This window comes from Pantherophis guttatus, chromosome 1 (genome assembly GCF_059756535.1).
Source record: "Pantherophis guttatus breed Tessera chromosome 1, ASM5975653v1, whole genome shotgun sequence".
NCBI lineage: Eukaryota > Metazoa > Chordata > Lepidosauria > Squamata > Colubridae > Pantherophis > Pantherophis guttatus.
Genome location: NC_142063.1, coordinates 272,940,392 through 272,959,488, shown reverse-complemented (window position 1 = coordinate 272,959,488; position 19,097 = coordinate 272,940,392). Strand labels below are relative to the sequence as shown.

Below are 19,097 nucleotides of genomic sequence, written 5' to 3'. Positions count from 1 at the left end.
AATGCTGCAATGTCATAAGTGTGAAAAATGACCATGAGTCATTTTTTCATTGCCTTTGTAATTGTGAATGGACACTAAATGAATTGTTGTAAATCAAGGACTGCCTATACGAATGTCACTTAATCTGGGAGATGTGCTTTAGCAACTTCTGCATTTTCCCCCCTTTTTTTAATCTTTGATTCCTAAAGTCACTCTTAAAAAATGCAGAATATATCTATCGGGAATAACAAATGATATGGTCTAAATCAAACAGTAACATTATGAAATTGCAAATTACAATGAATTCTTTTTAAAACTGAAAAAGACAAAAAGGTTTTTTACTATTAATATACCAAAGAGAAGAAAGAATAAAATAACATTATTTTTAATCAACTTCTGCAGCAATCCTTCTAGGCATTTAATGGCTGCAAATATCTCTGCTCTTGTTTCTACTCTTGTTAAGAAAACTTAACTGATGAACTTTGCATGGGTCCAGCAAGAACAAGAGCTGACAAAGTAATTGGTCATCTATGATCTCTCTGATCCTGCTTGAGACAGGGAAGTAAATGCGCTAAAGAAAAGAAAGGGGTAGCTGAAGGTTTTTGTGACGATGGCAATATTTGCTTGTGTTTCTAAGATCTGTTTCACATTGCTAGGCAACTGTTTGAATCTTTGTGATTTATTTGCTCCATGAAAGATGCAGGTAAGAAGCAGCTATTAATGCTTATTTCGATAGCTTCTGAATTTTCATCTGAATTTTAAAAAGTCAACCAAAGTAGAGATGCAAATTTAGATGATGCCTTTTCCCTGAGTCAAGGCTGGACAGATGGGTTGTGTTGAAGACCATGAGGATAATTGCTATGCCCCAAGAGCACCGGCACTATCATCCAAACTCACCCAAGGAGAAAGGTATGTGAACCTTCCACTCCCAAAGAACTATAGATCTTAGCTCACTTCCAGAAGAGAAACTGAGTTGAGAGCAATAGGAATAAAATGGGTAACCCCCCCCCCTCAAAAAAAGCAAAACCCAAATTGGAAATTAGATTGCTGGAGGCAAGCTTGGGAGCACGAGGATTTACCAACTTCCCAGAGGACTGGCTTATGTTTGAAAGATTGCCAGATGACAGATCTGCTAGAAGGTATCTTTTACAAGAAAGCCTTCCAGTCCAAGATCAAGAAGCGATGGCAATGAAGTTATCCATGTATAGGGAATTCCTGGACAACAAACTATGCTGTACTTATAGCACGAAAGGGTAAATAAATATAATGTTGGAAGAAATATCCATCTGGTATCAGGTCTGGAAGCCATCTTTGCATTGGCTCTTCAGTCCTGCTACATTTAGTGCTGTGGGAAACTGGGAGGGGGGATTGTACGGAGCAAGGGAAATATATAGTCATAACAACATTCCACTCTCTGAGTGTCAAGGACATATTGCCCTGTACCTGGAGGGGTGTGCCTGGGAGGCTTCTCCAGTTGGGGTGGTGCATTGATTGGGCCATGTGATGGACATGTGGGTGCTGGGCAGGGACTTGGACTTTTCTATGGGTGGAAAAACTTGGAAGCTTTCAGATTCGGGTTTTCCCAGATGTGCCAATATGACATCTCTAATAAAATGGAACTTTGAGGAACTTCGAGCCTCAGAATCTTATTTTGTTGGGGGTGTTACTTGGAACCGTGACATCTGGTTCAGTTCCAAGCTGGAAGAAAGACACTGGAAACATAGAGGCTGATGAAAAGATGATTTAATGATAAACAGAACCACCACCACTTATGGTTCTGGTGCAGCTGACAAAATGGAGTTGAAGGGAGGGTTTTTTATACCTACATTTAGGCTTTACACTTGAGCTTCCTGTTCCTGTGCAAGAACATGTGTTCTATTGGCTATTGTCAGATTCCTATGGGGTCGTGTAGTGGTTATGTAGGGGTTATAGCTGGCTGTATAGGCAAAAGAGAAAATGCAAATCCTAGGTGTTTTTGTCTGAGCTAATCTGGTCAGCCTCTGGTTTATTGTTTATCTGAGCTCCTAGGTGAAGTTTGGACTGCTCTGGGATAGTGCAATGAAAGGGCTTGTGTTCTGAAAGAGTGTTGGGCAATTCCTATTGTGGCTTAATGGCTTTGTCCTGTTTTGGATCTTGAGTGAGGGGGCTGCTTCTAATCCTACCATTCTGCATTTATTCGGACTTTGCTGCAGGGAGTTTCAAAGCATCCTGTCTTGAATGGATTACCAAATCTGCATTTCTAAAAGTTTCTGCTTGGGGGCAAGGAGACTGGAGCTGCTTCCCGCCTCTAAAAAAAAAAACTATGTTTCTCCATTAGGGAAATATAATATTCTGCCTTTTTAATATTTCCCAAAATGTTTCATTCTTCTGGGGGGTGGGTGCTGACTTTCTACAATAACAAAGGAATTAAAACTGCAGTTTACCTTAAAGTTTACAGCTAATAAACAATTATTTCAAATGCTAGACACCACAGCATCAAAGATTCTGCATTACAATATAGCAATTGCACTTAGACTTATACACCGCTTCACAGGTATATGGTTTACAGCACTCTCTAAGTGGTGTACAGAGTCAGCATATTGTCCCCAACAATCTGGGTCCTCATTTTACTGACCTTGGAAGGATGGAAGGCTGAGACAACCTTCAGCTGGTCAGGATTGAGGGAATCGAACTCTTGGCAGTGTGAGCAGAGTTAGAATGCAATACCATATTTTAATCACTGCTCCACCACGGCTCTTTCTTAAGTATAGCAGCTTAATTAAATGCAAAGAGAACCACAAGGAAAACAAATGTGCAACAGATATTTTGATTTCATCTTTTGTTCAAATCTCTGTGGGAATCAAATATGACACAGTGTTTGTTGTCCACTCTACACAACTGTATGTCAGAAACAGATAATAGAGATTTGGCAATCATCCAGTGAGTGATATTGGACTATCACTGAATATTCTGTTGAGAAGAACAAAAGAACAAGGAAACAGAATGTTGGAATGGGCAACCTGAGCCACATCATGAGTTTCTATGGCGATTGGGAACTTGTAAACAATACATTCAAAAGGTGGATTTTCCTCAAAAGGTGGGCAATTAGAATGGAAGAAAGAAAGCTTCAAATTGGCATGAGATGGTCAAGATGACACTCTGGGAAAAGGAAGATTCCAGCCATGGAAAAGAAAAAATTTGCACAGCTACGGAAGAAATATGGTTTGCAATGTTTTCTTACAGATAATTGTCTCCTAGCTAAAATGCTTATATTTAGCCATCTAATAATTTCTTAGAAAACAGAAATGATGATAGATAGATAGATAGATAGATAGATAGATAGATAGATGATAGATAGATAGATAGATAGATAGATAGATAGATAGATAGATAGATATAGATATAGATATAGATATAGATATAGATATAGATATAGATATAGATATAGATGGATGGACAGATGGACGGATGGACAGATGGACGGATGGACAGATAGACAGAGATGGATGGATGGATGGATGGATGGATAGATAGAGGAAGGAAGGAAAAGAAAGAAAGAAAGAAAGAAAGAAAGAAAGAAAGAAAGAAGAAAGAGAAAATGGATAAGAAAGATCTGGTTATCACTAAGCTGTCCAATCCTCATGGTTGTTTGTAAATGTAGAACTATTTCTGAAAACTACATTTTTGTTGGTGATAGTGATGGTAGAGTCTTTCCAATTCCTCAGAGAAATATAACTTAATCTGCTTCTTTTCCCTCCAGTGACATTGATTTCACTACAGAAACTATCAGATGAAAAAGAGTTTAAGGGTGAAAGTTTCACAGGGTGAAGAAATAAGGATCAATAAAAGAAGTCAGCAGCCCTGTAATGAAATGGTCATTTCATCTCCTGCTGTCAGTAAAAGAGGTTATGGCATGACTTAAGTAAAAGACAGTATTTTTCCCTCCAAGGAATTTACAAATCTAAATTTAGATGGAGAAGATCAGGAAAGGGCAAAGCAAAACAAGACTTAATACAAGTGAAAGCATTAATGATCGGCATAGAGGACTTTGTAACCACATTGTCAGAACTACCAATGTGATGTGGGAAATCCAGAACAGAAATGTAAGAAATGTGAATGCCAAACTCTGCTTACTGGCCACAGTGAGATTTTTAAAAATCACCTTCTCCGCAGCGACTGAAAACATACCAGGTTGATCTAGTAACCTCAATTAGAATTAAGTGAATTCCAAAGAGTGGAGTAATTGCTAAATAATTTCTACTCTGTCTAGAATTGCTGTGTTATTTATGAACTTTCATTAATTTTATAATGATTTTTGTACTATTGTTGTTCGTGGAGAAAATCTATCCATGTACTCCTTGGGAGTTGAAAACTATTTAATGGCAGATAATCAGTCAATTAATTATTGCTGTTAATAAAGTTGTTTTTGTTTTTTATGATTTGATGTTTGCTACCTTCAGAGCAGAGATATAATAGAGAGATATCTCTACTAGATATAAAGCTCTTTCAGTCCCCATAAAATACCAGGTCATTTCCCATTTACTAGGCTGATCTGAATATGTTACACGTTTTTTTACTATCAGATATTAACAGATAATCATTTACTTTTACTTTTACAGTACTGAAAATCCTGCTGAACCAAGAAGCCCAGGGAAAGGTATTTTTGATTTCTTTAGTTTTAACATTTCATTTCTGTCAAATTTGACACAAATACACATAAGTTATGCCTATAGACCAGGGGTGGGCAACTGTGGCCCTTTTACAACCTGTGGACTTCAACTCCCAGAATTCCTGAGACAGCTTGGCTGTCTCAGGAATTCTGGGAGTTGAAGTCCACAGGTTATAAAAGGGCCACAGTTGCCCACCCCTGCTATAGACAGAGCATCTGTTTTGTATCTAATGTAGATGGACAGGTAATCCTCAGTTAACAACAGTAATTGAGATCAGCAAATCTGTTGTTAAGCAGCATGGTCATAAAGTGTGATGTCACTGCAGCTTCAGTTGTGGGTTGTTAGGTGAATCTCATGAGTGGTTAGACCAGGGCTGTCAAACTCCCAACCCGCAGGCTGGATGCATCTCATGCTGACCACACCCATGGCCAGTTTAGCAAAGGAGGAAAAAGTCCTGATATGTCACCTGACACCGCCGTGACCTGAGTTTGACACCCCTGAGTTAGACAAAATGTCATGCAGTTGCCATTGGCAAATTCTTGCTGTCTTCCCTATTGATTTTGCTGTTGGAAGCCAGTAATGAAAATTCACAAATGGTGTTCCCATAACAGCAAGACGCTGCAAATATTGTAATGGTTGTGATGCTGTTGCCACAAGGCAAGGACTGGCCATAAGTTTCCTAATTCAGCACTGTTGTAACTTCAAACAGTTGCTAAAGGAATGGTGATCAAGCAAGGATTACCTATATAGTAACAGGAAAACTGGCCTAGATACTATACATATAAATGGATTTGTTTTAGTTGAGCAGAGTCATCATGAGCTAACGTAGCTCTGGCAGATATGACTGAAAGAGGCCAATCAGCCTGCAGACACCTTATCCTAAAGTTACAATTCTAGGCTTACATAGGAATTCTTACAAATATGAACTCAGCTGAACATGCATGTGATTTGAGTAAATACGCAAGGATCAGTTGCAAGCACTTTAAACCATGAGGATTCCAAGAGCAAATGTAAAAACTGGTAGAGATGTTTGTTTTGCTGTTGGATAACCTACAGTAGGCTGATGCACATGCTCTGACAACCAGGAATACTACTGGAATAGTTTAATAATAGAATATTTATTGTTTCACTGTGTAATACAGGTGTACCCTTAGAGCAAACTTCACACTTCGGATAATATCACTGGATGTAACAGTTATGACTCAGATTACAGTTTAAATCAAGGATAGATTATAGCAATATATAATGTATAGATCTTCCTATCTTGTTGTAATCTTCCCTTCCAGTTGTATTGGGCTTCCATAACTAGCAGACTCTCAACTTGACCTCAGCAGAAAACTACTAAAGTATTAGACATGTCAGCCAAGATGAAGCCACTTTACCCAGCTTGTTGCTTTCTGTCAACAGAGGAAGCCACATTCTCTGGAGATTTAAATTCTGGGTTTCTTCGTCTATCTTTCACTTGGCTTTGCATTTGCTACCAAAAGGGAATTGGTGTGATTATTGACATGTTCAATATTCATGCCCAGGCAAACTTTAGTTCTCAATGTAGCTAATCCCAAATTCCAGTTAAGTACGGCTGGGAATTACGGACACGGAGTCAAATAAATTTATAGGATACAAGGCTGGGAAATTATGGCCAAAAAAAAAAAAAAAGATTGCTTTTAATGAACTAGTCAATAGGAACCATTATTCGAAATACAGAAATAGCATTTAGTTAAGAAAAGTGTTCTCTGAACAATAATATAGGTACAAGTAGTCTTCACTTAATGAGCAACTGTTTAGCAACTATCTGAAATTGCAAGAATATTGAAAAGGTAACTTTACCACAGGACCTCACACTTAAAACTGCCACAGTGTCCTCATGATTTCATGATCTGGCTTCCTACAGAGTCAATGGAAAAGCTGGCAGTACAATAAAAATTGCAGCCATGTGGTGTCTCATTTAAGAATCATGTTGCTTAGCAATGGAATTGTCAATCCGAATTGTGGTCATTAAGCGAGGACTGCCTGTATATCAGTGTGAAGCACGGAATTACAAACTTGATGAAGACAAGTAGAGCTTGTGATTCAGATTCTTAAATCAAAAGTTATCATTATTATTCATGGTTGCTGGTCATGATAGGCATATGATACTTAACAGGACTAGGAGTAGTGGGCCTCTTAATACTAGCCTCTGGGGAATATTAACAGAATGGCCCTAATGAATACATATAGAATAGAATATGGTGCATATGCTCTCAGTGTACATAAAAGAAAATATCCTGTTTGTAGGCATTTGGCTGACTATATTGAATGCTGACTATATATTAGAATGTTTGGACAAGGTATTCTTTGGATTTCAATTAATAGAGCTCTTACATTGTAACAACAGTAAGATATTTGGACTTCCTTTCGGCACAGACAGCTAGGAGAGGAATCTGAACAAGTGATCTGGTTTATAAATATGTCTCATGTTTCAATTATCCAATTAAACCCGATTAGGCTGGGGGGAAAAATCAGAGTTTAAGAACAAAACGTAGACTTAAGTTGTTCACAATTTGTTCCAGTTTCAGAGCCCTTATTCCCAAAGAAGATTGTCAAATTGTTTCCTATATTCCCACTTAATGTTAAAGATACAGGTTATTTTTATACTATCTGGATTGAAAGAACTTGTCCCGAGATTAGTTTATAGAGCATCTAATTTTTTTTTTTAGCCTAGAACAGGGGCTCCAAACTTGGCAATTTTCAAGACTTGTGGACTTTTAACTCTCAGCCAGCTGAGGAATTCTGGGAGTTGAAGTCCACAAGTCTTAACGTTGCCAAGATGGCAGACCCCTGGCCTAGAAAATATGAGCTAGCAATAGATAGAAATAGCATTTCTTTTGTGATATCATCATTCACATCAATTGAATGAATTTTCTGCCCTACTATTTGCCTCTATTAATTTTTTTTAGAAAGTAAGAGTTCCACAACAGCAAAACAAGTTGAGCCTGGAGGCATCACCAAGGCACTAGTATTCCGGCTCCACGCTAGCGTACCTTCACTAGTTCGTGAAATTTTATTGGAACGTGGTTGGATTGAATACGATGAGCATGAGCAAGATAACGAAGACTGGAACTTGTACTGGAGGAATTGCCCTTTCCGGATGACAGAACACCAGAACATCAAACCATGGCAGAGGCTCAATCACCATCCAGAAACCATCAGAATCACTCGGAAAGATTATTTGGCAAGACATCTGAAACGCATGAAGGGAATTTATGGAACCACCCTTTATGAGTTCAGTCCAGTGGCTTTCATCATGCCCAATGACTATATAAAATTTATAACTGAGTATTCCAAGGAGAGGCAAATACCAGGAAAAAAACTGAGTTACTGGATCTGTAAGCCAGTTGACAGGTCTCGCGGGAGAGGCATCCTAATTTTTCAAGACATTAAGGATTTTGTTTATGACTGCATGGTAATTGTGCAAAAGTATATCAGTAACCCTTTGCTTATTTCTGGATACAAATGGGACCTCCGTATTTATGTTTGCGTTACAAGCTTTTACCCCCTTACAATTTATGTATACGAAGAAGGACTGGTGAGGTTTGCAACAGAGAAGTTTGACCTTAGTTCCCTTGACAACATTTACGCTCACTTGACAAACTCAAGCATCAACAAGTTTGGACCATCATACAGAAAGGACAAAGAAGTCATTGGCTCTGGATGCAAATGGACTTTTAGCAGATTTCGGGCCTATTTACGGAGCTGCAATTTTGATGACCTACTCCTGTGGAAAAGAATCAACCATATAGTCATTCTAACTTTGCTGGCCATCACCACTTCAGTACCATTCACTTCCAACTGCTTTGAGCTCTTCGGGTTTGACATTTTGGTTGATGAGAAAATGAAACCCTGGCTTCTAGAAGTAAACCACAGCCCAGGCCTGCGTTTAGACTGTACCAGTGATGTCATTGTCAAAAGGAAGCTGCTCCATGACATTGTCGACTTGCTGAACTACAAGGAAGCTGATACTCTAAGAAAAAGCAGAGGGAACAATCGGAGGGTTTCGTGCTTCAGCCGATCGCAATATATGCTGACAACCCAGTCAGAGGTCCCACTGGATTTCCTGGCTTGTGGGAAAGGAATCAAATCAGCAACAACTTCCCCTTCTCCATCGTGTTTGCAGATCAATAAAAGAACAGCCACCTATGGCAGAACAGCTAGTGCATCCCCTCGTAAAACGTTGACCTCACAATTACGTGAAAAGATGCACATGCCGCAAACGCCATTATCCAAAAGTAGACAGATGCTAAGAACTAGTCATTCGCTATGTGAGTCTGTGCAGTCCACACATTGGTTTAACTCACTAGAGTTCTACACCCACAAGCCAACTATTCCTCCTTATTTTCTCTCAGATAAAGACAGACGTCCATTCCCCCGTGTAGGTGATTTTATCCTTATATTTCCTTTCAATGATGCAGCACTTGAGGCATCGAAGAATGGAATGAATGTCAAAAGTGTAATACAGGAAATCCATAAATTAATGAGTAAAGAATTACAACCAGAACCTCAAAAATTAAATAAAGCTTTAGTTAACGAGTAGACAAATGGTTTGAGCAATTCTATATTCTTTTTGATTAAAGAGCTTGAAAGCTGATGACAAAAATATAATGTGTGTCATTCCTATACTAGACTTCCTCAACGTGGTGCCCATCAGATGTTCCAGACCAAGGCCTATCTATCTCAGAAAATAAAATCAGTAGAATCCAACACATCCAGCAGGAGAGAAATTTTGGAAGTCTCTCCTATGCACTTCCAAATTTTCTTCCCTTTTTCTTCCTTTGAAACAGTGGTGAAATCCAAATTTTTTTACTACCGGTTCTGTGGGTGTGGCTTGGTGGGCGTAGCTTGGTGGGCGTGGTGAAGGATACTGTAAAATCCCCATTCCCACCCCATTCTGAGGCCAGCCAGAGGTGGCATTTGCCAGTTCTCTGAACTACTCAAAATTTCTGCTACTGGTTTTCCGAACTACTCAAAATTTCTGCTACCGGTTCTCCAGAACCTGTCAGAACCTGCTGGATTTCACCCCTGCTTTGAAACAATTCTCTTCTCAATATAAGTGCAAATGTTGGGAAATTTGCAATGATCTCTTTCAAAATATTACTATATTTATATAAATAATGGAAACAAAGAGATAAAATATTAACCAATTTATTCAGATTATGGCATTTGAATCAGTAAACAATACAAACAAGTAATGTATCGGTTGTACTAACATATTTTTTGCATTCAAGTTTAGCATCAAAATTACAAAAGTGAAAATAGAAGGTCAAATAGCCTGTTTCCCATGAACATGTCAAAAATACAGAAGTCCTTTCTGTGGTCTAACATAGATGTGCTGATCCACATATTCAACCTGTCATTGAAGGACCACACAGGATCCAAACACAAGATGTGACACCAGGTGAGCCTTACCAAACTCAGCACCCTCTATATGACTTGAACTACAAACCACTGATTCTTAGCCATGGAAACAGAGATAATGCACATTATACTCCAACACTTCTAAAAATCATCAACTGGGAAAAATATATATACCAGGGAAACAAATAAAAAGACAGTTGAGTGACAGGGAGACTCGGACACAGAGCTCTTGAAATTTACACATCTTAGTACCTGAATTTCTTCACACAGCTGAAAAAATATTATGGATATGCACTCCTGAAGAGTGAAACCTATCTGGATGCAAATGTTTATCCAGATTTCATTTCACTGGCGCAATTATGGCATTTCTGTAACATAGGGTTTATTTTCACATACGGCACTTGCAAGCTGGGTATAAAATGAAAGCTATAACCTTAAAACTCCATTGGAGTCCTATGTCAGGGTTCCAAGTAACATCCGCAACGAAAGAAGACTCCAAGGCTAGCAGTTCCTCAAAGTTCCATTTTATTAGAGATGTCATGTTGGCACATCTGGGAAAACCCAAATCTGAAAGCTTCCAGGTTTTCCCCACCCAAAAGGAAGTCCAAGACCCTTCCCCTGCACCCACATGTCCATCACATGGTCCAATCAAGGCACCGTCCCAACTGGAGATGCCTCCCAGTGACGCCACTCCAGGTGCAGGCTGAATGTGCTTGACTCTCTGAGAAAGGAATGTTATTTAGACTAGATATCCCTGCAACTCAGTGGTGGGTTGCTACCGGTTCTCCCCAGTTCGTGCAAGCCGGTAGCAGAGTTGGTGAGGTGAGAGTGAAACACCAAACTCTCTGACGGTTAGTTTGGCCCTCCCGCCTGCCCCTGCATTATACATACCTTATATTTGGTTGGTTTTAGCCCAGCTGAAAGGCATTGCAGAGCGGATTGCCGCATCTCAGCTGTTTCTTAATATACTGCGCTTGCACAGAGCGCAATTTTGGCGTGTGGGCGAGCAAAGCATGCATGAAGCGAACCAGTGGTAACACCAGTTGAAACCCACCACTGCTGCAATTCCATGCAGTCCCCCCTCCTCCCAGTTTCCCACAGCACTAAATGTGGCAGCCCTGAAGAAAAAGATGGCCTCCAGGGCTGACATCCTATTTACTTGTAAATTTCTAGGGAGCTCCAGTATACTACATAATTTCCTGAATAGAACTCTGCCACCAGGACAGAATTTCCATTGCTAGGCAAGGCAGTTGGTAAATCAGTTGTGCCTGATTATACTTTTTTTTTTTTGCCACGATTAAGTGAATCCCAGCAAGTGTTAAGTGACTCATGAAATTATTAGGTGAGTTCAACTTCCCCCATTGATTTTGCTCGTCGGAAGCTGGCTGGGAAGGTCGCAAATGGCAATTGAAAGACCCAGGGATGCTACAAAAACCCAAATTTTGATCACACGACTGTGGGGAATCCTATGACAGTCATAAGTGCAAGGACGGGTTGTAACTCACTTTTTTTTTAGTGCCATTCATCTTTGAACGGTCACTAAACAAATGATGGTAAGTGTTGTGTCCCGCCAGCTGCCAGCAGAGCTGGCAGCATATTCAGACAGTGAGGAGATTGGGGAGGAACATGGACTAGTCCTGGAGTCTGGAGAAGGCTCAGATGAGGGCTCTGAGTCGGAGGCAGAGAGGGGGGCCAAGGCCATCTGGTAGTTCTTTGCTGCCTCCGGAGTCTGACATCAGTGAGGCAGAAGAACAGCGTGAGCCTGTTCCCAGTGTATGCATGCACAGAGCTGCCAGAAGACAGGAACAATTAAGAAAGCAGGGTCAATTTGGGAGTAAGGTTTAGAAATGATTGGCCCTCCCATAAGACATAAAAGAGGAGCAACCAGGATGTGAGCTTTTGCAGGAAGCAATTAGTTCATCTGGTCGGTAAAAGCTTTGGGAAAGTTCTGTTTGACTCTGTGCTAAGTTTGGCCTTGCCCTACGTGTGGCAATTAGTTCTCTGGCAGTATTCCAAGGGAGATAAGGTGGGTGTTTGTGAACACTCCCCTGAAAGACTGTTTGAGAAGCCTTTCGGACTGGGAATGACAATAATTCACAGACGTATGAATAAAAGAGGTTTGCCGGGACTAAGATTGTGTTGTATGCTATCTAAGGAAGCCTAGGTCAGAACAGTAAGTCAAGGATGACTTTTACTTCCTGTTGCATACAAAACAGCTTTTCATTCAGCAACTACTTGATTGGTGTGTGTGTAGTCATTTCCACCTAACTACTAGCCCTTCTAGCTCCAGAAACATCTATTCTTATTGCTGCCTTTTCACAAGTTTTAAGAGGCATTGCCTCAGCCTCCCTGGCTGAAAGTTGTATGTTCTGGCCTGGTTGCACACAACAATATAGTATGTATTTTAGCTTGATCTCATTGTGATTTGTAAATCACTGTTTATGGCTTGGCATGTTGTGAGAATCCAGTCAGTTATGACTAATTCAACAAACCCTGTCTTAACAAATAATGGCTCAGCTAATGACAGAAATCTCAAAACTCAGATCTTGGGAAGATAACCTTGATCAGCTCAAAACTGGTGATATTTTAGAAAAAATAGTTTACATTAAAAAAAGAAAAACATTTTCCTTTGCCACATACAAAAGGCTATAGATGAGTACAAGCATTCAAACTTGCATGATAAAAATTATGATGATCCACATAGGAGTGCAACAAATGACAAAAGATTTGCAACACCTTCACCCAAAACACTACAGCTTATGGATTTCCATCAAACCTCTGGATACAGCTATGTGTGATGACGTTATTGTATCTGTGTCATATTTCCGACATCACCACAATGTGTTTCACATGCTAGAGGTCGTTGTGACAGATTAATTAGAATATACTGGGGTTTTTTTTCTTTTAATGACCCTGTAATCCCTTGCATTGGAGTGGACTTGGGGCAAATGACTGGAGCTGAGTGTTTACAGATGGATGCCCTTCCTGATGCCTCTGCAGAGTTCACAGCAGATTCATTGTGCCCAAAGAGAGAAATATCTGCCGCTACCTAGGATCGAACTCACAGCCTCCAGCTTTTGAGGGGAGAGCTCCACCTCTAGGGCACCATGCTGCTTCATTTAGAATATACCATATTACTTGTATGATTAGAGTTACAGTATAGAGGTTCTTGATTCTTCCTCACAACTCTTCACAGCTCAAACAAAAGCTAATAGAGTCTGCAGGCTTTTGCTATGATTCCGGAATTCCTTTCCACTTCAGGCAGATGGGAGCATCCATTTTTTTCCCACCAATCTTTCAAAAATAAATTCATATTGAACATCACTATAAGGTGTTTTCTTTTTTTAAAAAAATGCTGATTATGTCACTGTTTACGTTAATTTGCAGCAATCCGTATTCTATTTGTATCACTTACATTTTGAATTTTAACGCTGGCAGCAGCTTTCGGACCCTTGCAAACAGCAGGGTTGTAAGGCCGCCATTTAGGGGAATGAGTCATTCATCTAGAATAAGCGCTTCCTTGTCATTCTGCATTTGGAGCTGTTTGGTAATGTTCTTGGTTTCCCACTGGCCATTAGCATACACAGTCTTTATAGTACCATCAGGGTACTCTCTTCTTTTAGACCCAGCAGTTTGGATCTCTTTTTGCCCATTACGAAAGTGGATGGTTTTATCTCCATTTCTGTAAAGAAAGAAATAATATGTTTTCAAAATAATATGGCTTCAAAGCACTTAAGAGTCAAAGCACTTGCCCAGTCCAAAGTCAAGGAATTCCTGACCCCAGGAATAAGTATCTTTTATAAGTTTAGTAAGGCAGCCAGTAAGCCAAATGGCTATCAGACAAGGATACTTTATTAACAGAGATTAACTAGGGTTCCTCAGAAAAAGTGTAATAGAAACAAAACATGGGTTCTAGCCTTAAAGTCAAGAATGGCTTATACATGTACTCTCAATTTATGACCGGTCTCTATGACCGTTTGAAGTTACATCAAACCCTTCCCCAAAATTACTTACGACACCATTTTGAAATTCTGACATCGTCTCCCTGAGATCATGTGACTGCATTTTGGGCACTCAGCAATTAGCCTGCATTTAAAAAGCCATTTGCAGAGCCCTGTGATCACATGACTGTGATTTAGAACGTTTTTGCCAGAAAGTACCATTTGCTTCCAATTTCCAGCAAAAAATACCCCATAACAAACAGTGGATTTGCTTACCAATGTCCACATTCATTTCTCAACCACCATAAAAAAAAGCCATAAAATTGGATCCAGTTATGCGGTGACCCGCTTTTTGACTGTCACGACTTACAACTGCAATTGAGGGAAGGCTCAATTTCAGTCATATGTTGAGGACTATCTATAGTTTGGTCTAGTCAGGACTCACAAATCTTGCAGCAGAAAAAGCTACTGAAGATCTGCTCTCTTTTAATAGTTCCTGACAAAGAAACTGATATGTTGACTTACGGTAAGTCAGTACCATTGTCTTCTGTGTCCAGTCTATATCTCTGTAATTACTTACTTTTCTACTTTAACCACTGTGCCATCTGGGAAAATGGTTTCCTCAAAACCTCCACCATAGCGACGTTTCACTGTCTGGTTCGGAAAGATGATCTCTTCAGTACCATCAGGATGATACTTTTCTGTTAACAAGGGCATAATTCAAAATTCCTTGTAAACCAAATTGCCCTTATTCTCCCAGTATGAATGTATTATGAATAAAATATACACAGATAGTCATTATATATAGTGATCTAACAACAGCAGGCTACAACAGTTTTCCTGTGCAGGAATGGTGGCCCATTTCAATTCTAAACCTGCTGAGGCTTCAGCTCCCTAATTAAGGGAAGGTAGTTTACATATATTGTTTTCCAAACAGAAAACAGAAGAGTAGAATATGTAGGGGGAAAAAAATCAATGTTGTAATATAGTAGCAAGCTATTATACATAATGCATGTAACCATGTAAAACGCAATTCTCCACTGAGGAAAAAAATACAACCTAATATTATTTCACAATCACACTTCTTAAATTGTTTCTTCCAACTGTAAGGCTACCACAGAAACTCTCATAACTATTAACATCAGATATCAAAAGAAGTTCCCTCTATTAAATCAAGAAAAGTTCAAGAACAATATTATATCTTACTTTGCAATTATGACAATATGCATAAATAATTTACTTCATACAAAAGAAGCAATCTGCCACCTCACAGAAATGCCAGTGTCTGCCATAATGCCTTTTTTACTTTCCTATAAAATAACCTGCAGAAAATCTCTGAGTGTGTACACACACCCACACACACACACACACACTACATTAGATGAGGGCTCCAATGTTGGAGGTTTTTAAGAAGAGATTGGACAACCATTTGTCTGGGTTTTCTGTTTGAGCAGGAAATTGGACTAGAAGACCTCCAATGTCCTTTCCAACTTTGCTATTTGTTAGACATGTTTCTGTTTAAATATAATGACTTATAAATGTGCTTTCTTTTTCTGGAGACAATGAGTAAATTTCTGCTGATTCTAATACAGCCAGCATATCACTAAGGATTGATAATGCAAACTATAATCTTACTCCAGACAGACCTGTCTACTTTGCAGTTGTGACAATAATTATTCACTTCATACAAAAGAAACAATGTGCCACCTCACAAAAATGTCAGTTTCTGCCATAATGTCATAATTTTTTACTTTCCTATAAAAGGAACCTGCAGAAAATCTGTATCTATCCATCTCTCTCTCTCTCTCTCTCTTAGATGTTTCTGGTTTAAATACAATAAGTTATAAACGTTCGGAAAATTATGCTGATTCTAATACAGCTAGCATATCACTATGGATTGATAATACAAACTTTTTAAATATCTCCTGCTCCAGACAGATCTGTCTACTGTGAACTGCCCCAGAAATCTCTACTGAAGGACAATAAGGAAGTTTATATAATATATGAAAAATATGTTACCTCTATTAAGCCAGTGTGTTTCATGGTCTACATAAGTCTTCAGGGTCTATTTTGGTGGCCATTTCATAAAGAAAGTGGTACAAAAACATGTAACTTTTAATCTGAAGTTATATTGCTACCTCTATCAACTCTAGATGTGTTGAAGTAAAGTTCCAATGGCCAAAGTAGTTTAGGATCATGTAAGATGTAGTCCAACACATAGAGAAGAGTAATCTATTATCTACCACCTAACATTGCTGAAGAAGTTAATTTAAAACTTAATATACCAACATCACATACCAATCTGATCATTTGGAAACTGCAGCACCTCCAAGCCGTCTGGATAAATAGTCCTGCTTGTCTGTGCATCTGCATAGTAATAAATCTGAAAAAGAGGGAACAAATCTTGGTTGCATGCCATCTCTTCCTCCAGATGTCTTTTAAATAAAACTTTTCCTTCTATTTAATATCTTTGTGACAAAAGTAATACATAAAAGCTAGCTGCATTACTTGTATGGCTAGTATCCAATGGTGCTGATTTTTTTTCCATTGGGATGTCAAGATTGGGAATGGAAAGAAACTGCACTGAATCAGTTTGTAGCCCATGAATATATCAGTGTGAGGGGTCCTTGGTGCTCCCTGAGCTTGTTTGTTTTCTTGCAGAGGTTTCATTACCCAAATTAGGTAACATCATCAGTGCTAGGATTGATGATGTTACCTAGTTTGGGTAATAAAATGTCTGCAAGAAAACAAGTAAGCTCAGGGAGTACCAAGGACCTCTCATGTCAATCCTGTGCTACAAATATTCTCCTTTATTAATACATCAGTATATTTGGGGGTGGGGGGGAAGGAAGAGAAGGAACCACTATGTTTTTCAATTCAAGTACTTTGTATGCATATGCAAACATAACATACAATTTTTTTTTTAAATTTGATTTATATGCCGCCCTTCTCCGGAGACTCAGGGCGGCTTACAATGTGCTAAGCAATAGCCTTCATATTTTTTGTATATTTATACAAAGTCAGCTTATTGCCCCCACAACTGGGTCCTCAATTTACCTACTTTAGAAAGGATGGAAGGCTGAGTTAACCTTGAGCCTGGAGAGATTCGAACCTGCAGTAATTGCAGGCAGCTGGTCTTAATAACAGGGTGCTTTAAACCACTGTACTACTTAGGCTCTTAATATTAATACAATATCAATAGGGCAGCTGACCCCAGTATTCCTCAGCAGTCTAATCAAAACGCAGCTGCTAAAATTATTTCTTTGTATATAATCACATCCCTCAAGAACATTTTCCCAACCTCAGGCCCTCCAGACTGTCTGCAGCTAGGACTGCAGTGGTGGGTTGGCTACCGGTTCACCCCAGATCGGGCGAACCGGTAGCAGCGGCAGCAGGAGACTCCGCCCATCCGCCCGGACGCTTCTGTGCATGTGCAGAAGCGTCACGCATGAGCGCCCACGCACCCACCGGTAGTGACGGGTTTTGAAATCCACCCCTGTAGGGCTGATGTCTGAAATTCTGAAATTCCATTTTTAAATATATGTTCAGGCCAGGGGTGAGTTCTATTTATCTTTACTACCGGTTCACAGCGGGGCTGTGAACGCGCTTGCTTTGCTCACATGCGCATGCGCAGAAGCGTTTTGATGACGTCGGGGTCAGTGGACGGAGCCTCCCGCTGGTTTTACTACCGGTTCTATAGTACTGGTGCTAACCGGGGGCAACCTACCACTGCTTCAGGCACTCTGGGAAGACTGAAGGTTTGTACAGCAAAGAGGACCCGGACGGAGGTTGAGTTGATGCTAGCAGCAGATCACTGGATTGTTTAAAACAAATCAGCAGGGATTTCCTATTTTAAAGGACTTAACAAGAGTGCTCATAAAGTGACCCTGACTCAAACATTGTACAGGTAGTCCTTACTTAATGACTGCCCTGTTCAGCAACTGTTCAAAGTTACCAATCTAATGGAAAAGTAACTTTATGACTGGTCCTCGCACTTATGACATTGCAGGTCCCCATGGTCATGTGAGCAAGATTCCAGCATTTTGAAACCAATGGGTGTTTATGACCGTCGTAGTGTCCCGCAGTCATATGATCACTATTTGCAGATTTCACAGCCAACTTCTGACAAGTAGAAACAGTGGAGAAGCCAGCAATAAAATTGCACCGCAGTCATGTGATGTCTCACTTAATGACCGTGTTGCTTAGGAATGGAATTGCCAGTCCCAATTATGGTAATGAAATGAGGACTACCTGCCCTAACCTAATTTTTTTTTTTAAAAAAACTTACAGAATGCCAAATAGATTGGCAAATGTGGAAATGCTATGAGTTGCATTCAGGTCTTCTAATCAAAAGAAATTCCGGTATCCATGGGCTACTGGTTTTTGAAATTTCTTAATTTTAATTATTTGACTCTTGCACTAAGCTCCAGCTTGATATTAAATAAATAAATAAATAACTCATTCTGCAAGCCTGAAATTGGTCTACCCTAACTATTATTCAAGGTTATTCAAGGGTTTCATTCAGTTAAATTTCTTTATGATCCTTCCCATGATCATGACAAAGTAATACTCTTGTAACACTCTTCTTATAATAGAATAATAGAGTTGGAAGGGACCTCAGTGGTCTTCAAGTCCAATCCCCCATATCACTCCAGACAAATGGTTGTCCAATCTCTTCTTTAAAACCTCCACTGTTGGAGCATCCACAACTTCTGGAGGCAAATTAATTAATTGTTTCTGATTAATTGTTCTGTCAGGAAATTTCTCCTTAGTTTTAGGTTGGTTCTCTTCTTGATTAGTTTCAATCTATTGCTTCTTGTCCTCTTCAAGTACTTTGGAGAATAGTTTGACTCCCTCTTCTTTGTGGCAAGCCCTTAGATATTGGAACACTGCTATTATGTCACCCCAGTCAGTGGTGAAATCCAAATTTTTTTACTAACGATTCTGTGGACATGGCTTGGTGGGCGTGGTGTGGCTTAGTGGGTGTGGCAGGGGAAGGATACTGCAAAATTTCCATTCCCACCCCAATCCAAGGGAAGGATACTGCAAAATCTCCATTCCCACCTCACTCTGGGGCCAGCTAGAAGTGGTAATTGCTGGTTCTTCGAACTACTCAAAATTTCTGCTACTGGTTCTC

At 39.6% G+C, this 19,097-nt stretch overlaps 2 protein-coding genes across 4 annotated transcripts in view; one reads left to right on the top strand and one right to left on the bottom strand.

Annotated features, from left to right (window-relative positions):
* Nucleotides 1–18: 18 nt before the first annotated feature.
* On the top strand, nt 19–9,261 carry TTLL2 (tubulin tyrosine ligase like 2). 2 transcript variants are annotated; one of them, XM_060692325.2, is made up of 3 exons: nt 19–888; nt 4,578–4,615; nt 7,565–9,261. In XM_060692325.2, the coding sequence occupies exons 1-3, from the start codon at nt 806–808 to the stop codon at nt 9,196–9,198; spliced, it is 1,755 nt and encodes a 584-aa protein (XP_060548308.2). In that variant the 5' UTR covers nt 19–805; the 3' UTR covers nt 9,199–9,261. The 2 variants fall into 2 exon arrangements, with proteins under 2 accessions (XP_060548308.2, XP_060548309.2); XM_060692326.2 differs by having other exon boundaries at nt 19–3,180.
* Nucleotides 9,262–9,790: 529 nt separating this feature from the next.
* The window catches only part of LOC117672054 (uncharacterized), a 38,960-nt gene continuing 29,653 nt past the window's right edge, over nt 9,791–19,097 (bottom strand). For both annotated transcript variants that reach the window (XM_034428471.3, XM_034428472.3), the window contains exons 16-18: nt 16,259–16,343; nt 14,541–14,661; nt 9,791–13,701 (exon numbers count right to left, since the gene is read on the bottom strand). In XM_034428471.3, coding sequence (XP_034284362.2) covers nt 13,515–13,701; nt 14,541–14,661; nt 16,259–16,343 — 393 coding nt within the window. In that variant the 3' untranslated portion in view covers nt 9,791–13,514. The remainder of the gene's footprint in view (nt 13,702–14,540; nt 14,662–16,258; nt 16,344–19,097) is intronic.

Coding starts and splice junctions, on each gene's coding strand:
- TTLL2 (XM_060692325.2), top strand. CDS start 806: ATGGGTTGTGTTGAAGACCATGAGGATAATTGCTATGCCCCAAGAGCA. Junction 889..4,577: donor AAACTCACCCAAGGAGAAAG/GTATGTGAACCT, acceptor TTACTTTTACAG/TACTGAAAATCCTGCTGAAC. Junction 4,616..7,564: donor ACCAAGAAGCCCAGGGAAAG/GTATTTTTGATT, acceptor AATTTTTTTTAG/AAAGTAAGAGTTCCACAACA.